The following is a 17,657-nucleotide window of genomic DNA, read 5'->3' as shown; positions in this document are numbered from 1 at the left end:
TAATTATAGATACATTGAAAAAAATTTAAGAAAAAAATATTCTTAAAATAATGGAATTAAGCTCCTTTTAAAAACAGCTCGATAATACTTAATTAGGCTTGCATATTATTCGTGTTTCGTTGCACTTGTTAGGTACTTAATAAGTAGGTAAGTAGATAGGTAATTATTATAACATTAGGAATAAAATTAAAAATTAAAATATGAATAAGTTTTCTAAAAATATATATTTAGTTCGTAGTTAAGGTAGCATTTTAGATTTTAGTTGTTCATAACTTATAGGTATGTATATGAATTTTGGATACCTATAATTGGGTATTGCTATCTGCTGCTAAGATTAACTAAAGGCCACAGGTTCAAAATTTTAACGAAAGTACCTACCTATTTTTTTATTTTTTACAGCCAGTTAGTAAAATTTAGATTTATTGTGCGTCAATCAATCAGTCAGCTCTGAGGTAATATTACGTGGTCAGACACTGTAAATTGACTTTTTTACTTACCTTATATTATGACTGTAAGCGTGACAAGTTGTGCGTTTGATTTCTATTTGAGAAATTGAAATATGTGGCATTTACCTATTTGTTTATTTTCGCTCTATTATGTAACTAGACAGAGCTCGGCGTTAAGTTCTGCCAATCAACACACAATGGTAAGTAGGTAAGGTAAGTACCGGATGCCGGAGGCATTGCGTGTCGAGTGGCGGAACTCAACGAACTGAGCTTTGTGTCGTTACCAGAACGAGGTAAATTTATTAATTTTATTTCCTTGAATGGGAATCGAACCAAAATCTGTCTCGCTTACGCTGGTGCCTCTGCGCCACGACTGACCTCGACTATAGCTGGCTGGCAACGCTGCTGACCTATAGGTTTTTTCTTCATCTTTAAGCTGTATCTCAGATGTAGCAGGGTGGGCAAAAGAAGCTAATTATTAAGAAACTTCGCACCCCACTTTTCGCGGATTTCTGGAGGTATTGTGTGAAGAGCGAAGAAAATTAAAATATTAAATACATACTTATTTTATTTCCTCGAGTTGGAATTGAACCAACAACCTGTCGTTCTTACACTCACACACTTGTGCCATTGCGCTACGGTTGGCCTTGAATGGTAGGTAGGTGGTAGTTATAGTTGTTTTCTGAAGTATTACTTATCCATATAAGTATGTTACTTAACTATCTTTGGTAATAAATTAAATTATTTGGTAATTTAAGATTGATAAACATCCCCAATAATAATTAAGTGGTAATTAATTGTATAACAATATATGTAGACATGTAAAGCCAAGGCTTTATTGGTAATGCTTATTAGTATCTTTTTATAAAATGTTTCTTTTTGGTTTCTGTTTGGTCAGTACTCGTAAGTAAAAATATATTTTTTTAATCAACAAAGATATACATGCCTAAATATTTTTTGTAGTTTTCTCAATGTTTTTAACTTGCAAGCGTCTGACATTAATCTACGAGCGATCAATTCAACGAATGAATAACTAGAAAAACAAATACATATATATAAACATATAGCGCGAACACTCGATCGGTCGCACTAAAACTATTTGGAGTGAGCCACTTGAGCGCAATTCGTTACAAATTTGCAAAAAAAAGTTGCGTCAAAAATTCAATAACAACTTTATGAAAAAAAAGTCGGCTCGTGTCCGCATCGACCGCGTCGGGTGGAGCGGGAGCGGGAGCGGGAGGCGGCGCCGAGGGCGGGGCCGGGGCCCCGGGGCCTCCCCCGAGGGCGCCGAGCGCCGCTGGGCGCCGGGTCGGCAGCGGGCACAGTGTCAGTCGCTCGCCCGCCGCGACGCGCCGCGCACGGTATGCTCGCGTGTGAGTGCTCAGTGTAGTGGGGCAGAGGCCCATACCTTCGAAAATACAAAACGGAAAAATTGACCCCCAGATGGGAGTGTACGAAGAGAGGGGGGCGATGCACTGGGTGAGACTCATGTTATCTCTATGTCTTTTATGAGTTAAACTTTCGTAATTAGCCCAAAAGTTTGGTAGAAAATAATAAGCGTAGTCAACACAACTTTTATATTTAAGTTTAATACAATAAGAAATTAGTTTAGTGTAAAAAACAAAGATATTTTTTTTGATAATTTTATAATATTTAGAATGGTTTTAGATTATAAGTGAATATTGGATGTGAAATATAATAAGCCGTAGAGAGTATTTTTCTATTTAATTAAACTTGTATTAAATATTTCGTATTACTTAAAGACATATATTACATATAGTTATATATATATATATTGAAACTTTCAATGGTCGTAAATCAAAATAATATTAAAATATTCAAATTTAATAAAACAATAATATAATTTGGTTTGTTTAAATTAAATTTACAATAAGCTAAACTTTTCTAATTAAAATCAAGTAATAATAAGTTAAAATGAATTTTATTACATAAAGTTAGAGCTAACATCAAAATGCTACGGCAGGAAGATATCGTTGAAATCTTTTGAAGGTTGATAGTGAAATGACTAATATAGCACTAAAACATTATGATGTGTACTCGTACGGTGTAAACTTATTAAACAAAAAATATTATTTAAATTTTCATTTTTTATATATGATATTACTGGAAGCAAAATTAAATTAATTTGATAGAATCCGTCTAATCAATATATATTTTTAAATATCACATATTTCTTTTGCTTACATCACTTATTTTATAATGTATTTCCATAAATAATTACACAAATGTTAGAAATGACAGCCTTTATGTATATATATGTGTATAGTTGTAAAATTGCCCATTAAAATTTTAGCAAGTAGCGTCAATAAAATTTAATACCTAGTATAGGTAGGTACAATAAAATTCGAAAAAGGAAAACTTTAAAACATAAGAATTCAATTTGGTCCTTAGTTTTTTATCACCAGTAGGTAGATAATTAACCTTTTGCCGACGGCTTCGTTAACCATATACACACTAACATTATTTATTTATTTAACTTTTATTTATAGTACCTACGCATAAATAAATCACAAACAACATGCTTAACTTCTTAATTACAGACATTAGTTTTATTTATTGACTTTTATTATGATAAAAGAAAAAAAATGAGGTTTTAAATTAATTCGAAAGAAGCAAATGCATAGTAGGTAGGTACTCGTGGATTTTCTTTTTCAAAGCTACAAATAACAATTTTTTTAAATACAAATTTGACTTGAAAAATATTAAACTGTTAGTTGAATAACAGAAGTGAACACGTGCTTTATTTTGAAATAAATGTTGAGTTGCTACTGGAAAACATTATTAACTGAAATTTCTTTTTGATATTTTTTTTACTATTACATTAAATTAATTATTTTTTTTGTTAATTAATATTTCTATTTAAAGCTTTTAGGTGCTTTTATCGGTTTAGTTCCAGTTCCAAACAAGGTTACCTTCCTTCTAGGTACATAAACAAATTATAAGATAGATTTATTAGACTATATGACGATAAAGACTTGTTTATGATTTACTAAATAGTCGATTTTATTGAATAAGTAAAATCATAAAATGTCAAACGATTCAATTTGAATTTGGGATCTAGCTTTATTTACGGCGGATAGACGGACGACCTACTACTAACATAAAAATATATTTTTTATAGTATTAATTAAGATTATATTATAACATTATCATTTTAAAAACAATATCCATACATTGAAAACTAAAATTTCAGCTAATTCAATAAAATACTTATTTTCTAGTAATGTAATATTTAGTACGGATATAACTGTTTTAAGAAATAAAACACAATATCGATTTATATAAATCTAACACTTAGTGTTAAGGAAAGATTGTAAAAATAAAGTAGTAAAAACCACATTTAAATCGGTCAAGCTATTTCTAAGATTAGGGTGAACAAACGCACAGACAAAAGGATACAAAAAAAATTAATCATCGTTTTGTGTTATATTACCTATTACATTAATAAATGCCTCTAATGCTAGATTTTGTCATATTTTTTCCACATACTATGAGTTACAGTTGCTATATGTATAGATTTAGATTTTTAAAAATGTGAGGATACAATTTAAAAAAAATATAAACTACTTAAATAAAATTAAATTCCCCGCACAGTTTGTGTTTCTATTTTGAATTTATATAAAAAAATATAAAAGAGCGTCAAAATACGTCAAAATATTGCCGTAAATCATTAAAATAACAATGTATGTACAATTGTACATATTGTACATATATATATCTCCGTACATATACATATATGTACCTACCTAATCTATCTGAAGTATATAAATAAAAAAACGTAGATTAATTCAGTAAACCATTAATGTAAACAGTGAAAATAAAATAATTATATAAAGAAACTATGTTAACATTAGAGAAATATTAATTTCAAAACAATATAAGCCTTAATCACAAGTTTGTGGTCTTCAGCTTAGTAAATTCTTAGAAATCGCATCAGGGATTAACTATAAAATAGAACTTTTATTACATAGGAAATTCAAGATTCTCATTCCTCGTTATTGTTCAAGAGTTAAAAAATAAAACTAAACATTATAACATTAACTTCAATATTTACAATATTTCTTTATAATCTTAGATATGATTTTAATTTCTTTCTTTTCTATAAATAATATTAGGATAGATTTGAATTTATTATGTCAATCCACTATAATCATTTTATTGTTAGCTATTTTTTAATTTGATACATAGAGTAAACGAATATAATGTCTAGATAATAGGTATTAGGTGTTTCAGTTTGGAATTCTCATAAACCTCAATAAATATAACATATTTAATGTTATTTTTATTTTTTTTATGTTTAATGTTATTGTTATTATTATTTATTATGCTTTATTACCTTGGCAATATGTAAAAATATGTAAATACTAACGGCAGGATAATTGATAACAATTCTAATACAAATGTAACAAAATATGTTAAATATAAGAAAGGTGCGTGAAGTATAAAATTATATCGAAAAGAAAAAAAAAAACGGAACTCCTCTAGAATCACTTTGTTTTCCGTTTATCTGTCGGTTGGTCTGTATGTCTATATCTGGCTGTATGTCCGCCTGTCTCTTGAACAGTCTTCCGTTTTCTTGAAGATTCTTTGGAGGTATCAAGCTGAAATTAATATCAAATATTCGGTTCTACAGTTCCTTAAAGGACAGGAAAAAAATAAACTTTTAAGTCAAAGCAATCAAAACATATAGTAATAATAGTTCTTTGTCTCTGTATCCCGTTGGCCTAGAATAATAAAAATTTGCAAGAAGTGTGAACTATTACTGCTAATACAAGTAAAAAAATTTACTGAAAATTGGAAATATTTAGGTACGTCACAGGTAAAAATCATTACAAACGTATATTTATAGTTAAATTCATACAAAATTAGTGCAAACTTAAACTTGTCAATTTTTATAAGTAATACCAGCAATCATGAAGTTGGCAAGTAACCATCCGTGGATGAGTCTTACTCGCACTTGACTGGTTTCTTCATATTTATAATAAAAACCCAATGGACTATGATTTTCATGAACGTTCTCTAGTTATATGAAAATATTTTTCTTATTGTAGGTAAATGTTATCGTTATGATGTTTATAATATTTTTCTTAAATGCAAGTATTTTATTATGATTTCAACTAAATCTACTAATAAGTTTTTAGTGGATTAATGATTGTTAGTTGCAATTTTTGGAATATCAAACAGTAAAAAATATATTTATAGACAAATTATAAACAGATTAAAATCATGTCACACGAAGATTAAAAGATGACGAGAATACCATATATATATTTTTAATAATTGTTTAACATTACTTCTAATAGAATAATTGAGGGGGGGGGGGGGGAAGGGGAAATCTAAACATGAATTAAAATTAATATTTTCTAACCAACAAGACATAAAGGAATTACAACTATCTAATAAATTTACGAGGTTACTAAAACAAATGTTTGATATTTTACTTAAATCTATATATTATTATAATGTTTACCTACTAATAATATAACATACTATTTTCATACATATATGTGCTTATTTAAAGAACTAAAGTTTAAATTGTTTTTATAAAATAAAATTATATTTCACGTATAATTGTATTTCACGTCAAAACACCGATTGGCCTTATATAGGGTCCAGGTTCGTCCTCATATGGAGTACTGTTCTCATCCCTGGGCTGGTGCACCCCGGCATCAGCTTGAACCATTTGATCGGATATAACGTAGAGCCTTTCGATTGTGTCTGATTGTGAGGGATCTGTGTAAGGCATGACACTTTGGCTTTGCGTAGAGACGTCAGCTCGTTATGCGTTCTCTACCGCATTTATAGGGAGGGAGTGTTCTGCAGAACTGTTTGACCTGCCGCCGAATTTTCAAAGCCCACACTGTCACAAGCTAAAATATCATCCACATCACCTGAATACGTGGCACTCTTGTGCGGTTTCGAAGGAACTTCCTTCCACACGCCACGTAACTGTGGAATAGCCTGCAGCAGTGTTTCCAGGTCGATATGAGATGGGTACCTTCAAAAAGCGCGTCTATCTACACCTTAAAAGCTCGCAACGTACCTGTAGTTCTTCTGGTCTTGCACGGGTTCGTGGGCGGCGGTGAACATTTAACATTTCAACCGGTCGTTTGCCTTGTCCTTATACATATATAAATTGAAAATTATTTTATTATATAAAGTGTTTTTCTTTTATATACTCATCATAATATATTTGTAATAGTGTTGGTAGCGCACGCATGTATGTACCAGCCCTAGCTAAGATTTTATAGAGGATGTTTGTTTTCCGTCGGCAAGTAATTGCGTAAGTTATAACCGTAGTAGTGTTGTATATTTCAAGTTGCCCATTCCGTCTTAAATCCGCAATCAGGTTAAGCAGTAAATTCGAAAATAATAAATAGCATCTACTTTTTCAATTTAATATGTACATATATTTATATGCATTGATATTTTCCACAAATAGTTATTAAAATAAAAAAAAAACATACATATAATTCAGAGACTTGTTTTTATTTCTTTTGTATTTCAAGGTAGAAAAATTAATATATCAATTGCCACTAGTATATAATAAAATCAAGATTTCTATGGTTAATATAGTATGAAGAATTAAGAACCACTATCACGTAAAAGTTACGAAGCCATTGTGTTTTTGGTAATTGAATCAAATTGGATGTAATTTTCGCGCCGCGATGCGCGTCGGGGCTCGCCCGCTTCAAATCCCATTATTAGTTATTGCTCATTCAATTAAAATTCATGTAAGTGTAATAATAATTATGTTAATCAAACGTGTTCTGATGATACCTGGATTTCTAAATTCTTATAAGTTTTTTTACGATTATGTTCCCAGTTTTCAGGAGTTACGCGGTTTTTTTAGCTTCCCTCTGTATGTCCTTGGAGGGAAGGCAGAGGGAGCCTAATTTTAAGACTCCGCTCCCCAGTTTCCGCCAGGTTCCGGAGGTATTGTGTGTTGAGTGGCGGAACTTAGCGCTGCTCTTTGTCTCGACACCAGAGCGAAAAAACGGATATATAAAATTTTTCTATTCCTCGAGTAGGAATCGAACCCACAACCTGCCGCGTTTGCAGTCGTATGCTTGTGCCCCTGCACCACGACTGGCCTAAAATTAATATAAAATAAACATATAGACATATAGTACCTACGTACATATTTTTAACATACAAATAATAAACAAATAAAAATATTTTATTATTTGTATGTTATATATGTACATACTATACTTATAATTTAAATATGTGATTATTTTTGTAGTTTTACTATGAGATTCTTGTTTTAGATATGAAAAATGTTTGACAAATATAAAATTGTAGGTTATAGAATATTGTAACGTACATCGTTATAGGCGCCGCCGTGGTGTAGAGGAACAAGCGTATAATTATAAATGTGACGATTGTGGGTTTGATTCCCAGTGGAGGGAATTAAATATTATATATTTTCATATCTTCGCTCTGATAAACAGGCAAAGCGCGGTATTGAGGTCCGTAACTCAATACCTTATGTGCCTTAAGAAATGGACGGGAAGTTGGGAAAAATCTGGATCCTAGGTTCCCTCTGCCTACCCTGCTCTGCCCTCAATGACAGCGTGAAGCTAAAAAAATATATTTACTCAAAATTAAAATACTTATATTACCATTATATTTTTATTAAAGCTGACTAACGATTATAGAGCAACTGTATAATATTTTATTTTTTCTGAACTTTACATAAAACAGTGAGAAATTAACAAAAAAAAAATGCAAAAAATATTGATTTATAGTTAATTAGTTAATAAACCGATTTCATAATAAAATATTAAATTAAGACGGACGTCCAGTCTTATCATTTACAACTATTTATATGACATTAAAGAGAAAAGGAGAGGGAACGGAGTGTCTTAGCAAGCTGAAAAAAAATTAAGAGAAAAACTCTGTCTACACTTTGTTTATCTTTTGTTATACCTCAGCGACCTTAGCCTTGTTACGTTAGCTTTTCTATTACACATTTTATGAACTGTTTAATAATTCTTAGGCTATTTTTTATTGAAACTCACTTAAAAGCTCACTCTAATTTTATTTACTTCAATACACAACACTATTCAGGGCTGGGTTGCCTGAACTTCTTGAAGGAATTAAAATAGTTACAATTTAGAATTTATATATTTCTACTTAATCTACCTCATTGGGTTGCGTATCGCCAATAAATATTCAACAAATTGATACAACAAATACTTTTTCATTTGCATAGATGAACAGTTAAAATATTTCTTTTTAACCTCTAATGAAAAAAGGGTGTTTTAAGTTTGAAGCGTCTGTATATATAATATGTGAATGTCTCTATCTGTATGTCTATCGTTTATTTATTTTTTTGTTTGAAAGGTGATTTAATTGAGATTGTTTTTAAAGCCCTGATTCAAGAAAATTCTTTCTTTGAGGGCAGGCTCTTGTTCAGTCATTTAAGGAATCTATTTATTAAGGATTGTAAATTGTAAACTTGATTGAGATTTTTATACGAAATTTCGCATAGATGTGATTCTTCGTAGCTGAGTTTAATATACAGATGTACTATTTCATACTTTTTTATACGTATATTATTTTGAGAATAAAAAAAAATATATTTGTTTTAGCAACAGAGTGAGCGGTACCTATCTTCGGCATACGAGGCGGGGGCCGAGTTGTCGCCAGTAGCGCCCGTAGCGTCCCCGGGCTCGCCTCGCGATTGCACCTCGTGTCGTAAGAGAGAGCCCCCAGATGAGCCCCCGCCGCCTCCTGCTGATGATGGCTGTGCAGGCTGCGGTGCCAGAATCACGGACAGATACTTCCTCTTGGCTCTAGAAAGACGCTGGCACACGCCCTGCTTGAGGTGCTACGAGTGCAAGATGCCACTGGACTCAGAACAGAGATGTTATGCGCGAGATAGCAATATATTTTGCAAAAATGACTACTTCAGGTGAGTTAATTTTTATATAGTATACCTATTTAACGTTACAATACAATTCCCGCCAGTTGCAAACTTTTTTAAAATTCATAGAAAGTAGAGAAGGAAATGTCTTGCCTACCCCATAAAACGCAATATATGGTAATTATATCTTGCGTATTATATATATAAACAATAGCATTAAATGATTCTTAAAATTACAATAATTGTAATTGTTAATAACGAGGCCTATCATAGCGCAGGACCACAAGGGAGCGACTGTAAATGCGCATATTGTGGATTCGATTCCCGATATTTTTAATATTTTCATTACCTCGTTCCAGAACGAGTTCCAGAAATATTAAATATTACATTTACTCCAGTGGGAATCGAACTTACAACCTGTGGCGTTTACAGTTGCACGCTCGTGCCCCTGCGCAACGACTGGCCTCAATATGTTATAATAAAACAAATAGATACACACAGAACTAATACAATATGTGTGCATATATATCTATAAATATATCTATAAACAAATAACACACTAACAATAAATTTATATACATATTAATATGTTTGATTTTTTTTAGACTATTATAACTAACTCTAAACTCAACTCAACTCAACTTACAACTTATACAGTAAACTTTAAGCTTCTAAATAAACAAAGTTATAACGGCCCGAGGATTGCACTCGCTGATTGTCTATCTGAAACTTAAGTCGCTTGTACACGTATTTTATGCGTAAGATAAAAATCTACTTCCGTGAGTTCTTTAAAGCATTTGCCTATCTCAAACTCGTATGACAAGGTTCCAGGTACCTAACTAAGGTAGGTACCTATGAGGAGTTCTTGGTGTTCGTCTAGATTTAGGCACCCAGAGACATCACGTGGGCCGTCACCCATCTGGTGGTATCTGATGGACGTTTTACAGCCCACCCCGGTCACAACTTACTTGGTGCTATCACTGGCACGTCGGGCACGTACGCATCTCAATGGTCCATCTCTACGGGACGCCCGGCTCGTGGGGAATAAGCGATGAGAGAAAGCGTGTGTGCGAAGGTTTTATATAAATCGTTATAAGAAGTGTTGCCATTTTTTTAGAAAATTGGCTATGTAATGAAACAAACAAAATATATTTTTTTTATTTTAATTGGTTGAGGGGCTTAAATTAGAAAACAACGAGCAATGCTTGTTAATGATATAAATAATTTTAGTAAGTTTATTATTTGCACCAAAATAAACTTATTAACTAAGTAGCAATGTGATATTTTTTAATTTTTATTTTTTATCATATCTTTTATGATTTCCCGAAAATGTTAGATTGTCAAAACCCTATCTTATATCACACACCCACACATCTTCCTTACGTAAATGGAGACGGTAGAATAATGTTAATTTATTTGGCTTTTTTTAAATAAAATATTATTATTATAGCTTTTTGTATTAATTCATCTAGGATGTGAGAAAAATGTGTAATTATAATAAAAATTATTATCACGAAACATACGAAAATATTTCATAAATATATATTTATTCGTAATGAGATAATTTATTGTATTTGATAATAAGCACCTCAAACTCCTCAAGCATTAACTGTTTGAGCGAGCTGATTATATTTAAATATTAGTTATTATGATAAGAAACATTGTATAAAATTATAACATTTTAGCTATGAAAATGTAAATTGTACAATCTTGTTTCCCTTTCATTAGAATTATATGTAAATCAATAGTGCGTGTACATTGGGTTATTTCAAATGTAAAGCGACGTGACCGCCCACCATCGCCACGTCACGTCAGCGCGCGGCCCCACTTGACATTACCGTGACATCCCTTTGTTTTGAACTTCGAGGGAGATACCTAATGATTTAAACGACAGGTTCAATTCAAACTAGTATTGAAAGGTCACATGTTATTTTTCGTTTTAGGTATATCTATTTTGTTAAATCCACAATACCACCGTTGACTTAAAGATATGTGCGTTTGGTGATTGTAAAATTATAATTATAACGGTATTTTAACTTTACGACATATTTTATTCTGAGACCGTGTTTCAATTCAAAATAGTTGTGCATATTAAGAAATATTTTGGCTTAAACTGTCTAAGTACAAATTAAATATAGACAGATAGTGAGTTTTAATCAATTGAATCATCGAAATAGAAAATGCTCGAAAGTTAGGCGTTTTTTATCTGAATCCTTTAAAATAATATTATCAGCTCCTAGAGCCGGGCTCTAGAATACAAGAAATAATAAAGGTACATCGTAAACATACGTTATGTGGGCATAAATCAAACCCAGCCCAGGGTACGAGACACTTGTTAAATTGCTCATAAAAGTCTTCAACGCAACGAATACGCGTATATTAGTATGGGTTTATGGCATGTCTTGGTCGAACTATCGGCACTTTTGATTGGTGGTGCGGTCGGTGACGGACGGCGGAGATAGATATTCAATCAAATGTAGCTTTGTTTCCACCTGCTCTCGTATTCCACATTGCTTTTTAATACATTAATATATTTTATTTAGTTTAGCTTCCCGCTATAAAAGACAGAGTAGTAGGCAGAGGGAACCTGGGAACCTAGTGTTAAAATATTCCGTTCCCATTAATATATTTCATTGCTGCGCTTTGGCTTGTTATTAAAGCTATTAATATTCTCGAATGGGAATCGAACCCACAACCTGTCACGCTTCTACCCCTGCGCCACGACTGACCTCAATTTTTATGTATTAATTTTACTTTTTTTCTTATATTTATATAAAACGAGATAACTGTAGCCGATACTAATATTTATATTAATTTAATTAACGATATTGACGCAACATGTTAAAATAATGTCTTCAGCTGAATAAAATAAAAAGAGAAGAGAATATGGGAACGTTACTATGATGAATTAGGGAAATTAGTGCATATATGAAAAATATATTTTTATTATCTGTAAGTTATATGTACGGCGCGGCGCGGCGTTTAAAATGCGTGGAATAACTGTAGATAAAAGTTAAATTTAGTAAACTGGAAAGGGCTTTTGTATTTCCGAAGTGTAATTAAATTACAGACCAGCGAAACATGGATGTTCAATCAACACGCGTTCAAGCCGAAAATAATTAATTATTTATTTAAATAATGCTGACATAATTGAAACATAGGGATTTAAGCAATATATTACAAAATTATATTACTATTATTAAACATATTTTGATATGAATTATGGAAATTTACGAAGAAGATCTGTATACGCCACTTGATACGTTGTGTTTGTAGTAACGGTAGGTAGTGTCTTAACACTATATTATTTATCCCATTGGATACACGTGACTCTAAAAATATTTAATGTTTTGCGATTCGATTTTCCAATTTCATAAAACGAATGTGCTAATAAGCTCAGAATAAAATTAAAATATATAAAGAAAAATTAAAATAATAGCACAGAAAGTACTAGCACAGAAAGTACTAGCACAGAAAGTACTAGATGATGATAAAATAAAAAGAAACCATCGTAATTTTTTTCTTTTTGAAGAATCTAGAATACTTACTATAAGAAAATCGAAATATTAATTTCTAAAATAAATTTGTAGGTCAGCTTTTCATTATTATTTCTTCTATGGATTTTATAACAGATGTTCACTAATTTATACCTGGATTTATTTGATATCTAAATAGTTAGCATTAATTGTGGTTCAAAGGAGTTAATTAATTTACACATCCTATCCTATCCTATATCTTATAAAACAAAGTCGCATTTCGCCTCTGTCTGTTGTTTCTAACTCTTCTTCTAAACCACTCAACGGATTTTCAAGCGATTTTCACCAGGTCGAGTATTTCTCAGGGAAGGTTTATATATAGTTTATTATTTGTACATTCTTATGTAAATTAACATAAAGAAGATAAATGCGTATAACGTCCTACCCGTTGAGACACTTTCGCGCATGCGCTGCTTTAATGATAAGTACTACATGAAAATAATATACTGGAGTATTGTTCCTCTTAATAAGATCTACAAAAAAGTCAGCGACAGCATATTCGTATATTTTAAGGATAACGTGTAGTGGTCATATTTCTGTCTAAAAATAGTAATTAAAATTTTTTATTGTGAGGGATATTTTTCCATAATGGTATTAATCCTTATCCTTTAAAATACTTCATTATTTTTCTACGTTAAACGAAGATAAAATTTGCTTTTTACACTATTTCGAAATTGCGACTAGTTTTAGAGAAAAACACATTTAATTGTTGACACATCAGCATATAAATAAGTACATATATTAGTTCCGTTGGCCATTTAATGTAGATCAATTGATGATTTTTTAAGCTTACATACTCCAGTTTCGATATTCTGTGTAATCCTTCGATAGCTCAGTCGGTAGAGCGGTGGACCGTAGCGGTCCATAGGTCGCTGGTTCAAATCCGGCTCGAAGGTGAGTTCCTTATATCTCTTCTCTTTTGTCATTGAATAAATAATATTTTATCAATTATTTTTTATTACTATTTACAGTTTCTTAAATAATACTATATAGAAACATATACTATAAAAATACAACATAATGATATATAAAAAATTACATAATTATAACATTTTAATTTAGAGGAAGAAATCTGAGAAATTTCATAATTTATTTGTCTACTAACAAGTAACAGTAATGTATTTCCACGCGACATAGTTGGTTACATCTTTCGTTTAGGTATTTTTGAGTAAGAGAATAGTAGGTAGTCTGTTGTTTATAATTTCTTTCGTTTAAATTTTTTGTCTTTTGTGTTATTTATTTGTGTTTATTTTAACAATTGGAAAATCCTTATTGGAACTACGAAAATGCGGGTTGCATTAGGGTTTAATTAATTTTCACATTATCTTATGTGCTTTGCAAACATACATTATATGAATAATTCAGGAGTTAAAGCGGGCGAAGCCGCGAGCGGGTCGCTAGTAATAAACAAATAAAATATTTTTACTATGTTTATTATTATAAATTTATATTTGAAATTAGCATTTAAAATTTAAAATTTATATTTGAAATCAGTCCACACCGTTTCCCACACTCCGCCGAATCGACTGGCGGAACTAAACGCCGGGCTTAAATTGAAATAATAATTCATTCCCTCAAATGGAGACCGAACCCACAACCGCCGTGTTACAGTCCCACCCACACACACTCTATACTTTATTAAAAGTTATTATTTAAGTATAATTAGAAATGATGGAACCATATGCGTGCGTATAGTTAACTATAACTAGACCTACTAACGTAAGTTAAAACTGAGCGGGCGTCAAGCGGTGCCTTGTTTATGGCCTCAGTCTTTGTATTATATTATGCGTATGCGAAATACCTTATTTTTGTGTATATTATTCTACTCGTAGGTGCTGTCATGCTCCAAAAATATACGATCTCCTTTGTTTTGGTGGTGAGAACCAGACAATGAGGGTTGCCCAACTGTCTCACAAATCATAAATACTATTTAAAATTAAAATTCTCTCATGAATTCTTACTAATTAAAGTGAAAATCACAAACGACAATCGAAATGAGACTAATTTCTGGGCAATGAGTTGTTGAAATGTTTTTGAGCGTGAGATTTTATAATGATAATAAAATAATATACGAAACTACTACTAAATATTATATAAGAATAATACTTTTTTTTAATAGAAAAATAGAAACATCAACACCTTAAACTTTGCAATATCGATTTCATCCCAATACCGGCTATTACAGCTTTATGGAAAAAAGAAAAGAAGGTGAGTTAATTCTGATATCTTACATTTATTGAATAATGAAAGTTTACCAATATTAAAAACTAGTGACCAATTAGTTGAAATGTGTTCATATCATAGCAAGAACAAATTTTATTTATCGCCAGTTCTTTCATCTAAAGATAAAGTTTAATTACAATCAGTACCGTATCTTTATTGCTAGCTCCCGCGGCGCGTTATCACTTGCATCTATTTAACTTGTTTTTGAAATATTTCTTTTAAACTTCTACTATTATATGGAATTCTGTCATTCTCCATGGGAAACGTCAAGGTCGCGCCGTGAAAGTCGATCCGTTAACGGATAAAACTTACGTTTTTATTGTAATTATTATATAAATAACTGGATAGGAAAACTGAGTATCACTTTAAATTAAACTGCTATAACTTTTCGAAGCTTAAGATAATTCACTCTATCAGACCGTGACGTCAGTAAACATTCCAGGTGTTAAATTAACTTTGGTGTTATTAGAGAGTTGTGTCCGAGCCGTAGAGATGTTTGTTGCTTGTATATTGCTTTTATAGAGGCAAGTGTATATTTGCAGCGAAATTAAAATTATGTTCCCGTCGGAAGCTCGCGTGACGTCACGGAACGTGCGCTTGCGCGGTGCCTGACGGATTAGTACGATCTTACTCTAGTGAAACACGCGAACGTTCTTTTTTTTTTGATAAATCTAGGGTCAAAACGGCCACTTTTATATTATTTCTCGGTACCGACCGGGTGGTCGCCAGCGTATTACATCATTAGCGAGTGCCGCCACAGTAAATAACAATTATTTAACCAATTTACAGATTTGGTATTGACAACGTTCGTTTTGCTTGAGTTATGTGAAAAAATCGTATTTATTTATGTGTATTTTTTTTAAGAAACCAAGAATATTTTTATTTAAATTTTAAGGAGTATTTTTTATAATTGAGTTTCTATAATTTAAGTAGTCAGTAAATTAATATGATATCGTCAACGTAAAAATTTTGCTATTGTAAATTAATAAATGTCAATCAAAATAAAAAACATGATAAAACTAGTTATGTTAGCTCATGGCATGAGAACGGTTCAAGTAAACGCTTGATCAGCATTCGGAGTATGGTAACGCGAGTCCTCTCAAGCCATGGGAAACGTTCTTTATGTATTTTAATATTAAATAGTCTTTATTTATTTCGTCGTTTTTTATTTTTAAACTTGTGTAACTAAACTACTAAAATATTTTTTTATATTAGTAAACTAAATAGCTATGTAAGTACATAAAGATATAAATACAAAAGATATATTTATATTTCCTAACAAATTGCACAAATTATAGTATAATAATATATTAACATGTTTTTTATTGGTAAAACCTTTGCCTCTTGATATTAATCTTATAGAAACTATTATCATTTCGATAAAAGGGGACCTTATGACCATTCAAAGAAGTTACCTTCAGTGCATGTAAACAATGCCGTGCATCATTGAAGACCGACACATGATTGAGGCGTGGGAGATCGCACTTTACATATTAAAGGTGCATGCTGCGTTTTGCGGCCGTAACTTACTCCCATGTGGTCAAAGGTGGAGAGATAACTTGTTTTCTCTCCATAATCATTCTAAGCTACTATAATATTATGTGTTCTAGTACAACTAGTACTCTAGTAGTACTATAATATAATTTTCAATTATTTTTTCTATTTAATTTCATATTTTAGCCTAAGCTAGAGAGAACCGTTGTTAACTATAGAAATTAATTATATTATTAAAAATAAAAAATGTAGCATTTGTAAATGATCAAACATTCTGTTAATGATGGTGCTTATGTATAGTAGCAATATTTGATACAAAATTCAATTATTATAGAATAAATTTAATTTAGAAAAAACTTTTGTAAGTATAGTGTCCCTGCGATACATAGATTATATATATTTTAGATGCGAAATTTCATTTTAAATAATTAAAAAATACGCAATAGCCTATTGATAAAGGCTTCATGCAAGTAATTTCAAGTATTAATTGAATTATTAATTTGACTTTTATTATATTACGTCTAATAATGGAAATGGTAAAAAATATTAACTGAATTCGAAATTAGCTCGACTATACATTAAAAAAATCTAAATCAGCTTCACGCTGTGTGTATCCCGCACACAGTGTTAATACACTCTGTTCCCCACTTTCTGCCGAATTCTGGAGGCATTGCGTGTTAAGTTGCAGAGCTCAACGCCGCGTTTTTTACCTCGACACTAGGACGAAGAAATGGAATTATAAATCCATGTCCGCTATATGTTCACCAACAGTGTGCTATAATATATAATCCCTTGGTTCATATCTGTTCTGCAATCGCTCCACAACTTCATTCATAAGCAACGATCGTTATCGTATGTGAGACCGCTGGTGCATTGTCTCTTGGTTCACATTCACGCTGCTCGCTGCTTCTAGGGCGATGACCACGACTCGAAAAATAGCTGTTCTAGTGTTAGTGTTAAAATATTCTTCATTTGTTTTTATTTTTACATTTTTGAAGTGGAAATTCCACACTTTGGAAAGACATATACTTTAACAAAGAGGTTGGTATTGCAAAGAGGCGCGGG

The 17,657-nt window shown here is 31.5% G+C and overlaps 1 protein-coding gene and 1 non-coding gene across 4 annotated transcripts in view; both read left to right on the top strand.

Annotated features, from left to right (window-relative positions):
• Positions 1-1,761: 1,761 nt before the first annotated feature.
• Positions 1,762-17,657, top strand: part of LOC146527093 (protein apterous-like) — a 54,325-nt gene continuing 38,429 nt past the window's right edge. Inside the window, exons 1-2 of one of the 3 annotated variants that reach the window (XM_085206031.1) lie at positions 1,762-1,925; positions 9,065-9,387. In XM_085206031.1, the coding sequence (XP_085062157.1) occupies positions 1,890-1,925; positions 9,065-9,387 (359 nt within the window). In that variant the 5' untranslated portion in view covers positions 1,762-1,889. The remainder of the gene's footprint in view (positions 1,926-9,064; positions 9,388-17,657) is intronic. The other 2 variants (XM_085206030.1, XM_085206029.1) reach the window with 2 other exon arrangements.
• On the top strand, positions 13,697-13,771 carry TRNAY-GUA (transfer RNA tyrosine (anticodon GUA)). Its single transcript has one exon. It is a non-coding gene; the product is annotated as a tRNA-Tyr (tRNA).

Source organism: Heliconius melpomene, chromosome 21 (assembly GCF_056956725.1).
Source record: "Heliconius melpomene rosina isolate 202511_hmr_F chromosome 21, ASM5695672v1, whole genome shotgun sequence".
Classification (NCBI taxonomy): Eukaryota; Metazoa; Arthropoda; class Insecta; order Lepidoptera; family Nymphalidae; genus Heliconius; species Heliconius melpomene.
Note: the sequence above shows the minus strand (reverse complement) of the source record. Positions and strands in the feature narration are given on the sequence as shown.